This window comes from Eleginops maclovinus, chromosome 12, assembly GCF_036324505.1.
Source record: "Eleginops maclovinus isolate JMC-PN-2008 ecotype Puerto Natales chromosome 12, JC_Emac_rtc_rv5, whole genome shotgun sequence".
Classification (NCBI taxonomy): Eukaryota; Metazoa; Chordata; class Actinopteri; order Perciformes; family Eleginopidae; genus Eleginops; species Eleginops maclovinus.
The window spans coordinates 27,695,017-27,715,634 of NC_086360.1; the positions used below are offsets into that span (position 1 = coordinate 27,695,017).

Genomic DNA, 20,618 nt, shown 5'->3' on the forward strand with positions numbered 1-20,618 from the left:
TTGCGTGTTGCGATTACTGGTCTTTTGACTCCGTTATGCCCCACTTTCGGCGGCCGAGGCGAGGAGGCCAGCGTATCAGGTAGTATTGTGGTGTCTTTCTGTTTTCCGGGGAATTGGCTTCCCCGGCGGGTTTCTCTGTGTATGTGTGCATGTGTGCGCGAATGAGCGGGGAGAAGAGCAAGCTCATTTGACGTGCGAGATCTGTACAGAGGAATAGGAGGGGATAGCCTTGGCTTGCTGTGCTATTGGGTTGCTGTGGATGCCTTCTGACTTTTGATGTCTTTTAACACTGGATTTGAGATTATGATTAATTTAACGTGTTTTATCTGATTGTACTTTGCACATTTGAAACGGCTATGAATTTATTGTATTTATTGCTAACTTATCCATCGTCATTCCCTGTGTTTATTTCCTGCCTGTTATTTATACAACTATTTATAGCACGTAGCACTTAACATTTGTGTGATGTCATGTTTGGGCCATTGCTCTCTTCCCCATGTGCCTTGAAAATAATGAGAAATAAAAGTCTTTGCCTTTTCATAAGAAATTGTGCGTGTGATTGATTCAGTGCCCAGATAACTCTAACACACAGCCTAAAGTATTTTAAAGAGTAGGGTAATCAGCCGGACCCGCTGTTAATCTTGGCTCCACCCGAAGTGGAAGCAATCGGAGTGGTAGGCCTAGTCCCCCTGTGGATGTCTTTGGCACTCATGGACGCTTCCAATAGCCCTCTCGTATCCACCGCCACGTCTCTCATTCGTCATCCCATCAGCTCTGGTTCACAGCTCCATAGAATTGGGAGCAGCCTCTGAAGAACGCTCGCATAGCATTTTATTGCCCTTGAGCGACTCTTTTGCAGATCGGATGCAGGGAGATCGAAATTGGGTAACGAAAATTGAGTGCTAACCAGTCAGTGCATCCATTACAACAATAGCCTATATTATATAACACAACAAATAAACGGAATTATAGGTAAAAAAGACAAGTAATAGGCTAACAAACAACCATAGGCTTCATGACGTAGGCCTATAGGTATCAGGGTATCATTTAAAAATACGTGTGTTTCTTAACAGGTAGCGTCTTGAAACTTTCTTCTGTCAACTTAAAGTCCAATCAAACTTCATTCAAAGGAAGTCCATAATTCAAATGAAATTGTTTTCTAACGAAAAAGACCAAACTTAGGCTTCTAGAGCTCTACTGAAGCACTTCTTAATTTAAAAAAAATGTAGGCTATTAAATGTAGGCCGCAATTTAGGACAGGCCGGCTCGTTTTGGTCACAGTGCATTTGCCTGAAGCTCTATGGGCTGCACACAGTTTTTTAGTGCAAACTAGACGACCATTGTATAGCAGTGCCTAATGATTCTGGAATTCACTTTGCTGCTGCTGTAGCTCATACTTTGCGGCAGTTCGCTATTGCTTTCGGTTTGAGATCCAGTGAGGGCCACCCAACAAATTATGCCACACAACTTTTGTTGAGTTGTAGTAACAAAAACAAATGATTTAAAAAAATATATTAGATAGGCCTATGTTAGCAAATTGGACCAGACAGAGTTTGCTATGTTGCGCCGGTTTAACTTTGCTGGTGAGAAAGCATCACACAATCAAGATAACCAACGTAAAACACAACTGATGGACTTTGAGGGCAAGCGACTGGTAGCGACGTGTCGGCATATAGGCTAGGCTACTATAATACTACTACTAATAATAATAATAATAATAAACTTTATTTATACAGCGCTTTTCTTGAACAGAATCACAAAGTGCTTTACAGATAAAATAAACAAAATAGCAACAACAACAACAACAAAAAGGGTTAATACAAAATAAACAATGACAAAATTAAACTTATTTAAACCCTTCAAAAGCTTTGCGGTATAAATGAGTCTTAAGGAGAGACTTAAAATGTGTGACAGAATCTGCCAACCTTAGTTCCTCAGGCAATTCATTCCATAATTTTGGAGCTAAGACGGAAAAAGACCGGTCTCCTTTACTTGCAAGGCGGGACTCAGGGATGGTTAATAAGCCTGCCTGCAGACCTCAATGTACGGGTAGGACGATAGGGCACTAACAAGTCTGAAATGTAATTGGGGGAAAGGTCATGAAGAGCTTTAAAAGTTAAAAGAAGAATTTTAAAATTAATTCTCCAGATTGGGAGCCAGTGAAGTGCTGCTAGGATATGTGTTCACACCTTTTAGTCCTAATGAATGATGATGGGTAGCGGGCGGGTGTGGATATCAATTGTTGAAAAAAAAAAGCATTGCCTCGGGTGGATGGCGGGTGGATTATTGATAGCTGCGGGTGCAGATGACATTAGGCTCATCCGTGGTTCTCAGGATGTTGGAATTTGATACAGGAACCGTGAAGATAAATTGAATAAAAAAAATAAAAATAATAATAGGACTGTCGGAATGGCGGTACTAAAATATGTCTGATATCGGATGTTCCATGTCGGAATAGCAGCATGTCTGACAAATAGCATGTCGAAGTGGCAGGATGTCGGACTGGGGGCATGTAACCGCTCAAATGAAGCATAACACTCAGTAGCCTAGCAGGAACTGATGCTGATGACATGTTTGGTAATGTTAGCTTACATATGTCATGTTTTAAATAAAAGAAAGGTGTGTTTTGTACTTGTGAATTAATCTTTTCATTTTGTGAAAGGAAGAATGTGTTATATCTTCTTCTAAATGGAAGAAAGTTTCACAAACTACCAGTATGTGAGACAGTTAGCCAACAGAAAGATCTGGCAAAGGTTTGCTAACATTAGCTCACGTTAGCTAACATATGCTACATCTTTCCATAGCAGCTACTATAGCTAGTGTGTGTTTTCTGAATTAAACATTCAACACTGAATTTGTAAGAGTAAAAATGGGTGAATTGTTATTTTAAAGTTAGACATGATGCTGAAGTAATGTAAGCAATAACTAGCGAGCTAACATTAGCTAGGGTAAGCTAACTAAGGTGCACCTTTCCAGTTCAGTCTTTAGCTGTAAAACGTGTGTCTATTTATCTGAGCAAAGGTTTGACTGTGTTGTTTCTTCCTTGTGAAGTTAGATAGTTCATATCCTGACTCAGTAATGTCAGTTACACAGCAATATGTAGCATAGGCTAGCTAACATTAGCCAGGGTAAGCTAACTAAGGTGCATCTTTGCAATTTCGCCTTTAGCTGCAACACCTATTGTCTATTAATCATAGAAAAGTTGTGACGTGTGTGTGTGTGTGTGTGTGTGTGTGTGTGTGTGTGTGTGTGTGTGTGTGTGTGTGTGTGTGTGTGTGTGTGTGTGTGTGTGTGTGTGTGTGTGTGTGTGTGTGTGTGTGTGTGTGTGTGTGTGTGTGTGTGTGTGTGTGTGTGTGTGTGTGTGTGTGTGTGTGTGTGTGTGTGTGTGTGTGTTAAACATACTATCAGTAGGGCCTCCAGGTGGCCGAGATAGGTCTCCTCACTGGCCAGGATTCCTGACAGAACCCACTTTCTCATCTCCAGCCCTTTCTCCTGATCCAACTCCACCTGAAGCACACATGTGGCGGGGAGTGGAAAATCCATCATCAATCATAAAGATAAAAAACATTCTTCCAACACAAAAGAATCAAAATGAAAAGGTAATGTAAACAACCCCTCCCCTGCACACCCCTGCCTGCAGATATAACTGTTGTTGTGGGATAAGGTGTGGAGCAGATTTTATTAAACTCTGTAGGAGTTTTACATTCCAAGAGGCCGGCACCGGAGACTCCCTGCATCTTAAAGAACACTAATGTGGTTCTAGTACGAGTTGTTATTCCAAACAGGTCAGAGCCATCAGTCATCCTGGTGAGAGGTGTCATGTCAGAGGGAAGTATTGAAGGATTGAGAGGGGCTGTATCAGGCTCTGCCAACAGGGTGTTTTTGCAGACCAACGCTTAGGTTTAGCTCTGAATAAGCATTGTAATGGTTACCTCGACAAAAATGCAATGGGATTTCTCCACTGGATTTTGGATTAGTGAAGAAAGGAAGCTCTGTGGAAAACAAATACTCCTTACTTTCATATTTTGTTCTGCAAGATATCTTCACAAATGCACCAGTTTTGTGTTTTCTATTAGCAATTCTGACAAGTCCAAAGCTAACGTTAGGCTATAAAGGAACAGCACAGACTTTACTACAGCACATACTGTATGGTGCCCTTAAATGATTTTATAAAGCTTGTGGGTATGATATTGGATATTGTTTACATGATATACTTGATGTTAAAGTAACACCGGTGCTAAACAACATGAACGTTATCCACTTTGTTCGGGAGCTAACAATTTAGAAGCTAGCGAGCATGTAACATATTAAGGAAATCCAAAGGCATAATGAGAAAGTATTGGGAATATCAACTATCTCCCTTACATATTTTACGACTTATGGACACAACTACAATATAAATCAATGTATTATGCTTTGAAGCATGTCTGACTGTGTAGAAATATGCTTCATACAAGCCCATCAGCAACTAGGCCCTGTAAAACAGTCAGACTATGAAAAACGAACCAAAAGTATAAATTTAACTCACATTTTGACTACCTAAATCATCTGTATAGTGTCTTAGCCTCATGTTAGCTTATGAATATCATATCAAAGAACAGTCAGAAGCTCCGAACCACAGGACTTTATTTTAGCCATTGAACCAAAATACCTTTGACCCTGAGACGAGGGAACCGGAAGTGGAGAAATGCTAACTCATTTCCTCATCTCTAAATCCTGCAGCACTCTATTATATGAGCTTGATTTTAAAAAGGAGCCAGCTGACTTAGCCCCCCCCCCCAACTCTCCCCAGAGCCATTACGATGATTTAGACTTTGAAGATCCCACATCAGAGGATAGGAACACCACAGACAGTACAGGAAGGGCAGAGTTTTAAACATCTGTTCAGCCAGAGTGTGTTTGCTGAGTGTGTACAGTAAGCCTGTAAAAGAAGTGTTACAATGTCCCAGCGGTTCGGGAGGAGCTCTGCAAAAGCCTGAGATAAAAACCGTGATGAGGCCTTCATTTGAGGAAGTGTCACACTATTTAAATCCAGGCTTAAAATCTGTTTACCGAGGTTTGTCCAGAGGTCCTTCAAAACAGCTGATTATAAAACTCCTACTCATTACTTTCTACCTCTTTTACGAAGTGTCTTCTTTACAGTTGTGTCTATTTTATTTGATTCTGATACGAATAAACTAAATGTAATGTGAATCACTATTCATTATTTTGTATTATTATTATAGTTTTTTTAATTATATATTTAGTAAGGAATAGGATTTTACACTGCCTCTTGTAAAGTGAGAAATGGTTGTTAACTACCTGGGACTGGCTTTCCTTATTCACATTCATTTGGAATTATTTGTGTAATGTCTAAACTTTTTTTCAGTTCTGTAGGACGGGAAACGTAAAGTTACTAAATTGAAATATTAATAATAATGAAATTAAAGTACTTGATATAATGTCGGACAGTTTAACCTATAGTTGTATATTTTTAGAAGTCATCATATGTATAAATCTTAATCAGTGAAGTAATCCGTTACTCCAGCTGTCAGTAAAATGTACTGGAGTAAATGTTTTTCTTTTAAAGATGCATCGAATTGAAAGTCCCTTTAAAGCACAGCATGCAGCAACACACACAGAAGCAGAAGAAGAAAGAAGAAGCAATATCCTCTTTGCAACAGGAAGAACGAGGTTTACAGGAAACAGTGAAACAATTAAAGCAATAAGAGGACAGAAGTTACAACTGTCACATACTCTAAATGATTGACCTGAAATAAACATGGTTTTTATGGGTTTTTTCACCAACACACCAACAGTATGCACGGGGTAAGAGAGGAGCAGGAATGAGTCCTACAATCCTGAAATGAGTCAGCATGTTGGCACTTTTTTCTCAGCAACAATCCAAAATCCAATGGAAAATTCCCATTGGCTTTTTGTGGATGAAAGTAGTACGATGCTACCTTCAGGGGTCGGCCTGCTTCACTTTTCCGAGAGTCAAAACTAAACATGGAGGAGCAGCGTTCAGTTTTTACGCCCCATATATCTGGAAGAAAGTAACAGAAAAGTGCAGGTCTGCTCCCTTTTTGCTGCTGCCTTTTATTAAATCAAATGACTATTCATATCTCCTGTATTGTATACCTGCCTTATTTTATTTTAGCTGCTTTTGTTTGTTTTGTCTATCGTCTTTTTTATGTATTTAAATGCAATGCTATGGGATTATTCCACTATACCTTAAAATGTGCAATATAAACAAACTTGCAATGCCTTTTCTTACAAAACATGTCCTCCCTGCATAGAAACCAGTACCACTTGTATTTGTAAACCACAGGAGGAGAAGCCAGAGCTCCTGAAAGCGTTGCATGGTGTGTGTAAATGGGATTTGACCCAGTGACCTCACCGACAGCGCGGACTCCAGGGACCCGGAGGACTGGGTATCTCGGCTGCTTCTGCTCTTGGATCGGAGGCGAGGCGAGGAAGGGGGAGAGCCGGGGAGCGAGGGGGGGTCGCTGCGACGCTCCAGATCATATCCGTACGAGGGGGGGGTCTCGCTGTACGGAGCCTCTGTGAAGAAACAAGAAGGACAAGAGGTGTCGTTAATAAACTGAGGTAGACAGGGAGGAACATCGTGGGAAATAAAGATCCTTCTGTGTCTACTTCTGTTTATTTCACATCTCTTTTTGAACCTATTGTGTTTGGTTTTTGTCATTTTGCTTGTCTGTGGTCAATTTGAGCCTCTTTTTGGTTCATTTATCTCAATTTTAGGACTATTTTTTTCTTGTACTTGGTTAATTTACATCTATTTGTAGACATTGTGCATCTTTGACTCCTATATGCTTTTTTCTGGTGTCCTCTGTGACTTCCCAACAACAAACCAACTTTAGAAATCCAGGTTGACAGAGTGTGTGTGCCAGAAACAAGTGTAACACGTCATATATATATCTATATGCTGTGTTGTGCTTATCCCTCCTGTGATTTCAGACTTTTGAGGAAACCCTGAAGATGATCAGCAGCTCGTGCATCCTGTCATTACTGTCAGCCACCCCCTGACTCACCACCACTTATCATCATTACCATCATCATCCTGCAGAAAAAAAGATCCATCTCTGACAGCAGCCATAAACAAGAAGGCAGACATGTTGACGATAGGAAGGTATGTTGAGAAGAAACTACGAAACGGGTTGGAAAACAGGAAGGAGAGGATTCCGGAAACTAGGGGGGGTGGAACGATAAAGCCGAGTCACTCCGGAGGACGGACAGGATGACATCCACAGAGACAAAAGACAAACACAGCGTGGAAAGGACAAGCCTCAGACCGCTGGGGGATGTCCATGTGAAAGGCCACTCTGTGTTTCTGTGAGATTATAAATCAGCGTGAATAACACATCCTCTCAGCAAGCACAAACTCACTGCTTCCAGGAAAAAGAAACAAGGCAGAGCTCAGAAAAGCACGACTACGTTACAGTAAGAGGAGGACGGACACACACTAAAGGACCATGGAAAACGTTTCACACACATGCGGAGAATCAAAAGACAGAGAAGAGTCTTGCTAAATTTCAAAAAGCTCTTTATTTTTCTCATACTGCCTGTGCTGCAGCACCTCTTTTCACCCTCTGTCTGAAACCAGAGCCCAGACTGCTCTGATGTTGTCAACCTCTTAGAGATGTCCCGCCCCTTAATCTATCATGTACAATGTGTTGGAGCGCTAGCGAATAGAAGCGCGAGTGTTACATAGGGATTGTAACCTTTGCAGTCCATTTACGTGCACTAAAACCTGTAGATCACACTACAGGAGAGAGAAAACCTCCAAAAAGGATAAAGGGGAAACCTTTAAGACTTCAATACAGGCCCGATTGGCTGTGCTCAGTGTGAGAAAGTGGAGCTGACAATAGATGCCCAGTGAGCAGTGATCACAGGGTCGATACGGAGGAAGTGTCCAGGCAGGTCTGCCCGGAAAGTTCAGCCATTCATCGTCTCCAGAGCGGAAACAGGCTTTCAGCACAAGGTCGTCTTCTACAAACAGCTCCGTCCCTTAAAGACTCCACACTTTCAGACATATATGGAAACAGGTTGTACTATTTCAAATACACCTTTGTTCCTTAAAATGCACGTCTATTTCTACGTATGACCCAGTTTTTCTCGCCCGTTTTTGTCACTGTGTAACCCGTTCCCATGCCCTTTGTGTGTCCTGATTACGAAACAGCTTGTAACCTTTTCAACAAAAGCTGAGCAAATAAACCAAAGTAGAGACGGCTCCTTAACACCCTGCAAACGCAGCAACAGTTTGTACAAACAAAAGCATGACTGAGGATAAAACTGGATTGATTTGAGAGTTTAAGATATCCACTTACATGGTTATTGATGTGAAGATACGGGTCAACAACAAAACACAACACAATTGCAGCAAATAAGACTTTAACTTAGAAACTTGCAGAAAATGTATTTAAATATAAGCTTTATGGTGAAAAATAAGACTTTAACCTGTGAAAAATGCAGAAAATGTACTTAAATATAAATGTAATGTGACATATACGTCTTAAACATATTAAAAAAGGTAGAAAATGTTTTAAAATATAAACTATAATGTGAAAAATGAGACTATGACCTATTCAAAATGCAGAAAATGTTTTCAAATATCAAATTTAATGTGAAAAAAAAGACAAAAATAAATAAAATGCAGGAAATGTTTTTTATATTAGTTTCTAAACTACTATGATAATACCCATCAACCAAAAAGTGCAAAATTAAGTGAATAACGTTCAGTATATTGCTGTTGACCATTTACAAACACACAGTACCATCAGGAGAAATCTGTCCATGGATACCCAGCTATCTGCAGCTTAAAGTGGTTTACTCTGCGCCACAGAGCCGTAATAAATACACTCTAATGACTTTACATAAGATCTGTGATCCTGACAGCTGTGAGGATCACAGAGGAGCTGGTTTGTTTTGCACTGTCTCTGAACTCGGAGGTTTTCAAGAATTTCATTTTGCTGGTATTCCCACAAGTCATGGTTTTAATACACTTCAGATTACTGCGAGAAAACTAAAGCAAGACTATTATTGAAATCATTTTCTATTGTACAGAGCCTCGGGTTTTCTGCCTAACGACACTGATCGCTCTCTGATTGGTTTGTCTTTAATTTATTTTTCGTGACGTAATGTTCATTCTGTGTTTATAAATGTCGTTGTTTTACTTACTCACTTTTTCTGTTGATCAAAATCTGAATCATTTCTTATACGCAGGGGAAATAAGTTTGACCATTTAGAATAACATTTTTATTTAAATACGAATATTATATAAAATGGATTTAACAAATTAATTTAAAATATGATTGTACAATAAAAAATAAACAAATATATTTAAAGTAAGAATGCGCAATAAGAATATTAAATAAAATATAAAATTGAATAAAAAATTCAAGTTGAAAAAAGAAAGAAAAATATAAATTAAAGTAGAAAAATGAGCAATAAAATAAAACAAAAACAAAAGAGTTTAAAATAATAATGTGTTCAACATAGAACAATAAATGCTTTTTTGATTTTTTACTTTTGTTTAATCAAAGCGTTTAATTCGTTGTGGGATTTTTATTTATTTGTACATTTATTGTGTTTTTAATTGATATATTGTTAATAAAACATGTATACATTGTAAGACATGTCAAAGGATAATGTTGAAAATAAAAGAGAAGAGAAGGAACATCTACTCAAAAAAGGTCAAGTCGAGGATATGTTAAGAGTCGGACAAAACTACTTCTAACCCCCCAGTCTCCTCCTGCAGGAGCATCAATCATCCTGAAACCCTGTTCCTTCCTGCAGAACAACAACAGCCACACACACACACAGCTGTTTAATACAGCCGCGTGATACTGCAGACATGTCCTACTGATGACAAAGCAAAGACACATTCAAAGCCCTAATCCTAATCCATAGAGATGACGTAAGATAAACAGGCAGCGACAGATGTGCAGCGGGGACACAATCACACAGATCCACCAACATGTGGTCTTATCCCACTATCTGAGACCAACACAGGAACAAAGAAGAGGGGACTCGACATTAAAGACGCCCTATTATGGTTTGGGAGGGGTGGTGTTCCCTTCCCTGTTGTGTGTTATATGGGTTTGTGTGCATGTAAATGGTCTGCAAGGGCTTAAATCTGACTCGTGTTTACTTCCGTTACTTGCTCTTCTATTGGATAGCTCTCAAACACATGGTAGGCTAAGGGGCGGGACATCTCTGAGGTTGACCAATCACAACAGAGCCGGCCAGCTAACCAATCAGAGCAGACTGGGCTCTGGTTTCAGACAGAGGGTGAAAAGAGGTGCTGCAGCACAGCCAGTCTGAGAAACATAAAGAGACACTACATACTGATATACACCTGAACATCAGCAGGAGAGGACTCTTTAAAGTACAGACACTACATACTGATATACACCTGAACATCAGCAGGAGAGGACTCTTTAAAGTAGAGACACTACATACTGATATACACCTGAACATCAGCAGGAGAGGACTCTTTAAAGTAGAGACTCTACATACTGATATACACCTGAACATCAGCAGGAGAGGACTCTTTAAAGTAGAGACACTACATACTGATATACACCTGAACATCAGCAGGAGAGGACTCTTTAAAGTAGAGACACTACATACTGATATACACCTGAACATCAGCAGGAGAGGACTCTTTAAAGTAGAGACACTACATACTGATATACACCTGAACATCAGCAGGAGAGGACTCTTTAAAGTAGAGACTCTACATACTGATATACACCTGAACATCAGCAGGAGAGGACTCTTTAAAGTAGAGACACTACATACTGATATACACCTGAACATCAGCAGGAGAGGACTCTTTAAAGTAGAGACACTACATACTGATATACACCTGAACATCAGCAGGAGAGGACTCTTTAAAGTAGAGACACTACATACTGATATACACCTGAACATCAGCAGGAGAGGACTCTTTAAAGTAGAGACTCTACATACTGATATACACCTGAACATCAGCAGGAGAGGACTCTTTAAAGTAGAGACACTACATACTGATATACACCTGAACATCAACAGGAGAGGACTTCAAACAGAGGTTCCCATGAATACAAAAATCTAAGTGCAGAGAGGTCTATCGATTTGTCCCAGAAAGAGTGGAACCAGAATAGCAGCATCCATAATTTCTCCACTGGGAATAGTTGCAGTGCTGCTGCCACACTGACCGATCACCGATCAGAGTTTAAATAGCTCAGGGCCACGGACTCCACTCAGCACACTCATAGTTCCCCACTGTGAACACATTGACCCTCAGTCAGCTGACATACAGGATTCAGACCAGAAATAAAACACCACGGAGAAAATGTGTTGATCGACGCGGCTCAGAAGTGGCTGGATTTGATTACACCTGCATATAATCCAGATCACTGTGTGAAATGTAATAATGATAAGAGAATTATCAAAGATGTTCTGGGCGCGTTATCAGGAACAGTTTCCAATAAGAGGTTTAAAAGATCAATAGTTGTGGAGAGGAGAGTTGCACCTCTGCAGTGGAAGCCAATGTGAGATGTTGTTAAAAGCTTGGCTCCACTTTATGGCTGCAGTGAATGGATTCTCCTGCAGACTGAAGGGTCACTGGGGAAACAGAGAAAGGAGCGCTGGTTTAAAGGGAATGAGCTCCAGACACTGTGACCCTGGTCTAACTTTAAGCTTTAAAAAATCCTGATCCTGATTGTTTTCTGCAAAGCACTTCACGCATATCCATGCTCTGTGTCTCTCCTGGGACATGTCTCCATGCTCTGTGTCTCTCCTGGGACAAGTCTCCATGCTGTGTGTCTCTCCTGGGACAAGTCCCCATGCTTTAGAGTCTCTCCTGGGACAAGTCTCCATGCTTTAGAGTCTCTCCTGGGACATGTCTCCATGCTCTGTTTCTCTCCTGGGACATGTCTCCATGCTCTGTGTCTCTCCTGGGACAAGTCCCCATGCTTTAGAGTCTCTCCTGGGACAAGTCTCCATGCTTTAGAGTCTCTCCTGGGACATGTCTCCATGCTCTGTGTCTCTCCTGGGACATGTCTCCATGCTCTGTGTCTCTCCTGGGACATGTCTTCATGCTCTGTGTCTCTCCTGGGACATGTCTCCATGCTTTAGAGTCTCTCCTGGGACATGTCTCCATGTTCTGTGTCTCTCCTGGGACATGTCTCCATGCTTTAGAGTCTCTCCTGGGACATGTCTCCATGCTTTAGAGTCTCTCCTGGGACATGTCTCCATGCTTTAGAGTCTCTCCTGGGACAAGTCTCCATGCTCTGTGTCTCTCCTGGGACATGTCTCCATGCTTTAATGTTCAGAAAGCTCTTTATTGTTCTCATACTGTCTGTGCTGCAGCACCTCTTTTCACCCTCTGTCTGAAACCAGAGCCCAGTCTGCTCTGATTGGTTGGCTGGCTGGCTCTGTTGTGATTGCTCAACCACTCAGAGATGTCCCGCCCCTTAGCCTATCACGTACAATGTGTTGGAGCGCTAGCCAATAGGAGCGCAAGTGTTCCAAAGTGATGTCACTAAGTTCCAGAAGAAAGCAAAGGAGTCCAATTGAGGATTTTCAGGCAGGGGGGGGGGACACAGTCATTTTAGTCTTTACAGACCATTAACATGAATAGAACCCTATATAACACACTACAGGAAAGGGAAAACCCTAAAATACGGCCTCTTTAATTGATTCAATTTGTTGTCGCATAAACTCCATGGTATTCAGTCTAAAAATATTGTGGTGTATTTTTCCCCATGATTTCCCAGCCTTACCCTGTCCCTAATAAAAAAAAGACTAAGGTGGGTCTTTGTTAGTGAAGGGTGGGGTGCAAAGAGTTTAAAACTGTCTCACAGGCTCGCTCAGAGCGCCCTGTGAGTAGTATATTGACTCTGACCTCACACTGTAACTGGGGCAACTGCTAGGGCTGTGTGTCTTGGCAAAGCATAAACAAAATCAAATGATCATAGCATCCCGGGCCGGGTGTTCTGCTGGTGGACCACAGCGAGGCCTAGCATTAGCTCCTGCAGCAGAGCCTCAGCTCACCTTCTAATCAGCGGGTGGAAATAGCTCAGGGTGGTCAGGCTGCTCTTTGTGAAGCGCTGCGTAACACGGAGAATCAAAGTCCAGTCATGGTTCCAGTCTGTGCAAACAAACGCGTGATGCAGAAGGGACTAACACACGGTCCAGAAGCTGCTTTATCCTTATTGTTGTGTGCTTGTTTTTTTCTCTCGATGTTTCAAACAGGGCTGGCTGCGTGATATTTTGAGGCGAGAAATGGGGTTCACCACAGCTGTATGTTGTTTTAATACATATAACACATCACTTAGTTTGACAGCTCTCTCAACGTCTGACATGCCAGCTGGCTCGCGCTGAATTGACTCATTTGCATAAAGTGAGATTCTCTAACTTTATGCAAATACAGACACCTCCAAATCCCCGCATCACTCCCATAATGCACTGCCTGTTCTTGGTTCTAGACAGTGCCGTTAGTCTGTTAGATGACAAAGTGGTTAATGTTGTCGAACTTCACTATGATTTCTTTATTCAATTAGTCTTATTTGAAGCTTTTTTTGTGCTCAAAAACTCATTTTCGAGAAAATTATGAGCACATGTTACAATGATTCTCCACTGGGAATAAGTGGAGGACAGCCGTCATGTGTTCTGTAATGTAATGTGGTTTTATCTCGTCATGTACTAAATGTTTGTGCTACTTTTTCTCCTATCATTTGTAAATAGTGTGTGTTTTATGTATTTTTTATTGCCAATTCAATCGAAACAAGGGACTTTGGATGAAAAAATGAGCCTTTAGGTCAAATTACAGTGCACTGTCCTTAAAAATAAATGAATACATTTGGTTATTTTATCGTTAAGTTATTCTTATTCCACATTCTGGAGCCTGGCGTGTCTTGAGGCTTTCATGTTTGTTTTTTAAACCTCTAACACTACCACTGACTTATTATTAGCAGAAGATGAACACACTTAAGGAATGTTTTCAGCCACATGAAAAGCAAAGTGACCTCCAGGTATGATCAAATATTCATTTGCATGTCTGAATAGAATTAAGTATTAGTCACCAGACCTGACGTTAATGTGACACGCTCTGTCAAAATCTGCCTGGCAACAGAGCACTTTTTGACAAATGAGTGTGGTCATAGCATTTCATTAAGCAAATCATCCGAGATTTAGGAATCATTTGCATTGTTTTGCTGGATTACACAAACTAAAAGCTGTGGGAAAATGTATAAAAAACCACAGCTGACATTTATTTGACAGGACTTCTTTCTGCAGATTGATATGACTGCACATAGCGTTGATTCTCCTTAACTGCAGTCTGTTCTCCTTAGCAACTGACTGTTAGTGTAGAATTGTAGGTTTATGGAATATCTGAATTGACCAATCAGAATCAAGTATTCAATTTAGCCGTGTAATAATGCAATATAATTCATCTGTACCCCCGTATTATGATACCTATCAAGAGATTATGTCCGATAGAGAGCCCTACATGAGGAACAGCGATCCTATGGTTGTAATTATTATTTATTTGTTTGCTTGTGTGAAACCTTTCTGCCTTATCCTGTGTTTGACTCTTATTGCTGTTACTGATCTAACACCTGAAGCTCCCTCCGGCAATTAATAAAGGTTTGATCTTATTGTACGTTAGGTACAGTAAGTGGCAGTAAGGTTTGTAATCCATGTCGTGCATCACTGTGTTTGGTGTTTTAAGGAGGCCCTAGGGTGTTCCCTGTGTTCCATCCAGAGGGAATTTCTCTCCCACACACTCCCACCCCCGACAGGACTCCATTGTACATTGATAGGCTAAGGGGTGGGACATCTCTCATCGGTTGACCAATTGCAACAGAGCCGGCCAGCTAACCAATCAGAGCAGACTGGGCTCTGGTTTCAGACAGAGGGTGAAAAGAGGAGCTGCAGCACAGGCAGAATGAGAAAAATAAAGAGCTTTCTGAACATTAAAGCATGGAGACATGTCCCAGGAGAGACACTACATACTGAAAACATGAGCAGGAGAGGTCCTCTTTAAACACTTGGTCTAAAACAAACTCTGTGACACAACAAGCAGCTTGTGGGTCAGGCTGTGGTGAGAGAGGTGAACTCATACAACACTTAACATTTCATTAGCCGTGTCCCCCCCCCCCCACAGCACCAGCAGCTGAGACATTCCTCAAACACTCGGCCAAACAGAGGGCCTTTGAGAGGGACTGTAGGGGGGAGGCAGGGGTGAGGCGGAGCACGAGGGAGGATCACTGAACCCCGCCGGCTCAGAAACATGCCAAAGATGTCCCTTTATTCTCCATGGAAACACGTATGTTAGAGGCTGAGCTAACAGGAAACTCTGGTGAGGAGAGTTTCTAAATAAGTGTTTTTACTCTGTTCACTAAAGGGAGGAACAACAAGAGCATTCATCATGGTTTCACTGGGAGAGCAGCTGGCGACGGCCTGGCCTGATGTACTGCCAGCTTTGCCCAGTACACTGCACAGAGGAACAGGTGTCTTACACACAAACACTTTACCTCTTTTTCCACTCATATTAGAGCAACTCTACGCAGGAAAACACGCTGAAAAAGTAGATATTGTCCTTTCCATTTGCCAAAACATGAGCTTGCCATTCTGTTTTATTTGTGGAGTGTCACATTTGACGTCAGGGACTTGGCTTAAAGTACGGTTGGTAAGCAGTAAAAATGTTTGAGTGGTTAGGTTTTTTTTATATCTGTTACTTATTCAGTCCCTTCTAAACTCTCAAACCAGAGATGGAGATTGTTGGATCAGAGGAAAGACTGACAAACACATTTGAGAGGAGTTATCTTAGCTTTTGATTAGTTATATTATATTATTCTAGGGGGCTTTTATGTCATTCAAAAGGCTAAAATTACTCTTTCTGTCAATGGAGTCTGGTGGTTGTGATTTCAGGTCACCACCGCTAAGCTAAAGGAGGCTAATGTTGGGCTATAAAGGAACTACAGCACGGTCACATGACTTCACGTCACCACTGCTAAGCTAAAGGAGGCTAATGTTGGGCTATAAAGGAACTACAGCACGGTCACGTGACTTCACGTCTCCACCGCTAAACTAAAGGCGGCTAATGTTGGGCTATAAAGGAACTACAGCACGGTCACATGACTTCACGTCTCCACCGCTAAGCTAAAGGAGGCTAATGTTGGGCTATAAAGGAACTACAGCACGGTCACATGACTTCACGTCTCCACCGCTAAGCTAAAGGAGGCTAATGTTGGGCTATAAAGGAACTACAGCACGGTCACGTGACTTCACGTCTCCACCGCTAAGCTAAAGGAGGCTAATGTTGGGCTATAAAGGAACTACAGCACGGTCACATGACTTCACGTCTCCACCGCTAAGCTAAAGGAGGCTAATGTTGGGCTATAAAGGAACTACAGCACGGTCACATGACTTCACGTCTCCACCGCTAAGCTAAAGGAGGCTAACGTTGGGCTATAAAGGAACTACAGCACGGTCACATGACTTCACCTCACCACGGCTAAGCTAAAGGAGGCTAATGTTGGGTGTGATGACGTTTAGACATACATTGAATATGAGATGAGGGACAGGTTTTAGGACTCATTCCTGCACCAATATTTTATAGCTGAATGCAACCTCTCCCATGTAAGAAGTAAAGCCAGATTTAAAGTGTTTTTCTTTGTTGAGAGGGAGAGAAGTTGAGAGGGAGAGAGGGAGAGAGGCTTGTAGAGGCAAATTTGGCTGCCCTCAGGAGCTGGCAGCACTTCCTGTTGTACATTTACTCTCGGAAAGGGAGAGGCTGAATTCTTTGGCTTCCTCGACCACCAAACCTCAGATGTTGATATCCAGGTACAATGATACGCCTGTCTGGGCTTCCTCCAGGAACCTCAAATATTCATGAGTCTGCAATTAACCCGGTAAAGTCCTGCTGAGGAAGCAAGTTGTGCCAATCTCTGGAAGTCCAGACAGACTCTTTCTATTAATGTCACAGAGCTGTCTACCTACAGAAAGCGTGCCACATCCTCACCGCTGACAAATGCATCCTGAAGGACAAGATGAGGACTTTTTGCAGAGGGTTAAAGTCAGATATTTTACTGTGGTGGTCCTTCACATTACAGCTCCTTGTTAAAGCTTGGTATTAAATAGGAGTTATAGTATGTGATAATGAGAGTAATAAACTAGTAAAAGCATGAATGGCATTTGGACGAGACGAACGAGTGCCAAGGTCAGTGGTGCATTCACATGCTCTTCAATTGGTCCAATTTCTAGATTCACAAGTGGCTTTTTCTTTGGTGTGTTGTTGAGCATTCAGTTCTACCGTGGAAACAATATGGACAGTACAAAGCAGAAGGGTTGTATGCCATGGCTCAGAGCGTTTTAAACAACAAGCAGACATTTGTTTCCATTTGTTCCGATTTATGGCGATCAGGAACTAATCTTTGTGATTATGTGCTCGTCACATGAACGCAGCACAAACACATTCCTTCAACGATGATGCAAGTAAACAATATCTTGTGTTTCTGCACTGTGTTCTGGTTTAAGTTTAATAAAAATCAGACTTAAAAATCATATAGAAATATGTAGTTTAGCATTTTGTAACCTTGATTTATGGTTATTCCCCATTTTTAACCTATTATTACATACATTATACATACTAACAATTGTACTTATTGTTAAAACCAAGGTATCTCTTTGAAAAATACATCGCATTTCTTTCTTTCTTTTCATATTTTATATACATTTATTGCTTATTTTCTTAATTAATCAATTAACTGGTCTATAAAATGGTGAAAAATGACAACCAGTATGTCGTTAATCCAAAGAGGATGTCCTAAAATGTGTTAAAGACAGAAATCTTTACATTTAAGAAGCTGGAATACAATAATTGTGACCTTTGTTCTGTAAAAACATGAAATCTATTACCCAATTTTTCTAACGTAAAGTGCTTCCATCTGTCCGACCTGCTCCTCTCTGTTATACATTATATACATTAACCATGAGACCCCCCCCCCCCCTGCAGAAACTGTGGCCACGGGCATGTCAGTATCATGATGGTAATTAATTATGGCAAAATAGAGCCATCAGAGACGTGGCCCCCTTAAAGGCCCACAGCTAATCAGCGGCTCTATTCACAGCTAGTCTGACAATTGGCCTAGATAACCAGAAACCAGAAACCAGGACCAACAACACTCCGTCTTCTATTCATAGAACAGGGTCTCCAGAGACGTGTCGATTTTAGCCATTACACTTAGGATTTCACGCAGCGATGCAGCTGACATGTACGGGTTTGTTTGTGTCGGCAAGTAAGTGTTTTTAATGCTGAGGCGGCCAGAGACAGACTGCCAGACAATGAAACACACGGAAACTCTCATGCTGTTTGACAGGGTGCGGAATATATTCATAAACACCAAATTGTAAACCCTTTCAGACTTAAATGTGTGTGTGTATGCTGCTGAAATTAGGTAAAAGTCCTTTCCCATGGCCAGAACACATGTAAGCCTTTCTGACCTTTTCCTGGCTAAGAGGGCTAACATCACGGTGGTTTTATATCTGTTATTTATTACGTTTTATACGTCTGTCTTATGATAATCAGCAAGGTAAAATGACTGTTTTTCTGGTGGCTTTGAGAAAATAATAATTGTATGTTTCGTATTTTAATAAATCTATTGATTATATATTCCCTTTAAACAGCGGCTACTGGCTAGCGCTCCAACACATTGCACGTGATAGGCTAAGGGGCGGGACATCTCTAAGCGGTTGACCAAACACAACAGAGCCGGCCAGCTAACCAATCAGAGCAGACTGGGCTCTGGTTTCAGACAGAGGGTGGAAAGAGGAGCCGCAGCACAGGCAGTCTGAGAAACATAAAGAGCTTTCTGAGCATTAGAGCATGGAGACATGTCCCAGGAGAGGCAGAAAATACAAATCTGAAGCTGGTTATGAGCAGAATATGTCCTCTTTAACTACATTTTCTCCTAAGTAACTAAGTCTTTGCACTTTTAATGCATCTGCTCCAAGATAAACGAATAGAAGGAGTATCTGAAGTGTTAAAGCATCCTGTAGAGAATGGATCTGATATGAACCTTATTTCTTTAAGATATGGCCCGGTTCATTCGTCTGATAATCTGACCTATCATTGGCTTCCAATAAAACATCGAATCAACTTCAAAATCTTACTCACCAGCCACAAGGCCCTCAACAACTTAGGCCCCCCCCTACCTCGCTGACCTCCTCCATCACCATGCCCCCTCCCGATCCCTCAGGTCCGTCTCTGCCAACCTACTGCAAGTCCCCCGGACAAAGCGCCGGACCTGGGGTGATCGGCCTTCTCAGTTGCTGCCCCCTCCCAATGGAATTCGCTTCCCTCCCACCTCGAAGTCTACCCAACCCTCTCTTCTTTCAAATCTGCACTAAAAACACACCTTTTTGCACTAGCCTTCCCCACCTAACTCCCACCTTCTCCTTCTTGTTGTAACCTCTGTTTTGTTTTGAACCCTAGTATCAATCAATAAAGGATCTGTTCGCATAGTTCTGATAGGGCAATATGTAAAGCGTCTTTGAGTTCCGTAAAGAGCACTTTATAAATGTGATTCATTATTATTATTATAAATACCATCACTACTGCAGAGACATTTCTCCTGGGAATAAATGCAGATTTTAACCTTTCCCACTGAAAACCAAATCCAGATGTTAGTGGGTGTTTTCCAGTGGGATGTTTCCAGTGCAGAAAGCCTCATTAGGTTATAAGAGCTGACTGCATTGTATAGTTTAAGAAGCAAAGCGCCTTCACAACACTGACATTACGTTGGCTTTATTAGGCTCATTTACCGCCGCAACGCTTTATAATAAATAAAACTTTCCAACTGCTTCCTTTAAAGTCAGCGACCACAACAAAGAAAACTTCAAACCACAAACGTGCTCGCTGCCTGAGGCCTAATCCGGCAACGTGCACAGAGATGCTGTTACAACATGAGAGAATAATCCAGACTCTGCTAATCCACAACGCAGCGTCCACATGAGGCAGCTGTGCCATTATGTCAGCAACAAGTCTCCTCTGGAAACCAGATTCAAACGGGACCGGGAGCGTGAGGGGAACTCCCGCTGATTTCACACCAGTGCCTTCAGACACAGGAGGAACTACTTCATGCTACTGTTCAATGACGTTTATAATGAAATGTATGTTTTGCTACGGATTCGCGAGGTGAGATGTTTCTGACTATAGAGTCTGTGGCTTTGAGGAGAGCCTATTCATTGTAAACATTTTTGGTTTAATGTAATATATACTTTCTTCTCCACGGGTTGCATAGCCAAGCAAAAAGCTCCAATCTCACATGTTTTCCCTGATTCAAATAAAGTTGAGCAGCAACTAAGAGATCCTTTCATTTCATGGATTATGATGCATCATTTTTTCTAGGTTTATCAATAAATAGTTCACACTAATATCCATCCCTGCTTCTCCAAATCCTTTCTTTAAAGTGTCTTACTTTGCCAGTTCAATACTTAAAAATATCCACTTTAATAGGAAATAAAACAGGAAAGCAGCACATTCAACTCAAAGGCATTCTCTTTACTTTTTACTCTATTTCAATTTATTATTTTACTCATTTCTGTAGTGTAGGAGGAAG

The 20,618-nt window shown here is 41.3% G+C and overlaps 1 protein-coding gene across 1 annotated transcript in view; it reads right to left on the bottom strand.

Moving 5' to 3' along the window:
• si:dkey-91m11.5 (PH_BCR_vertebrate and RhoGAP_Bcr domain-containing protein) overlaps window positions 1-20,618 on the bottom strand; it is a 48,209-nt gene that overhangs the window by 21,390 nt on the left and 6,201 nt on the right. Inside the window, exons 6-7 of the mRNA XM_063897732.1 lie at window positions 6,380-6,543; window positions 3,403-3,507 (exon numbers count right to left, since the gene is read on the bottom strand). Coding sequence (XP_063753802.1) covers window positions 3,403-3,507; window positions 6,380-6,543 — 269 coding nt within the window. The remainder of the gene's footprint in view (window positions 1-3,402; window positions 3,508-6,379; window positions 6,544-20,618) is intronic.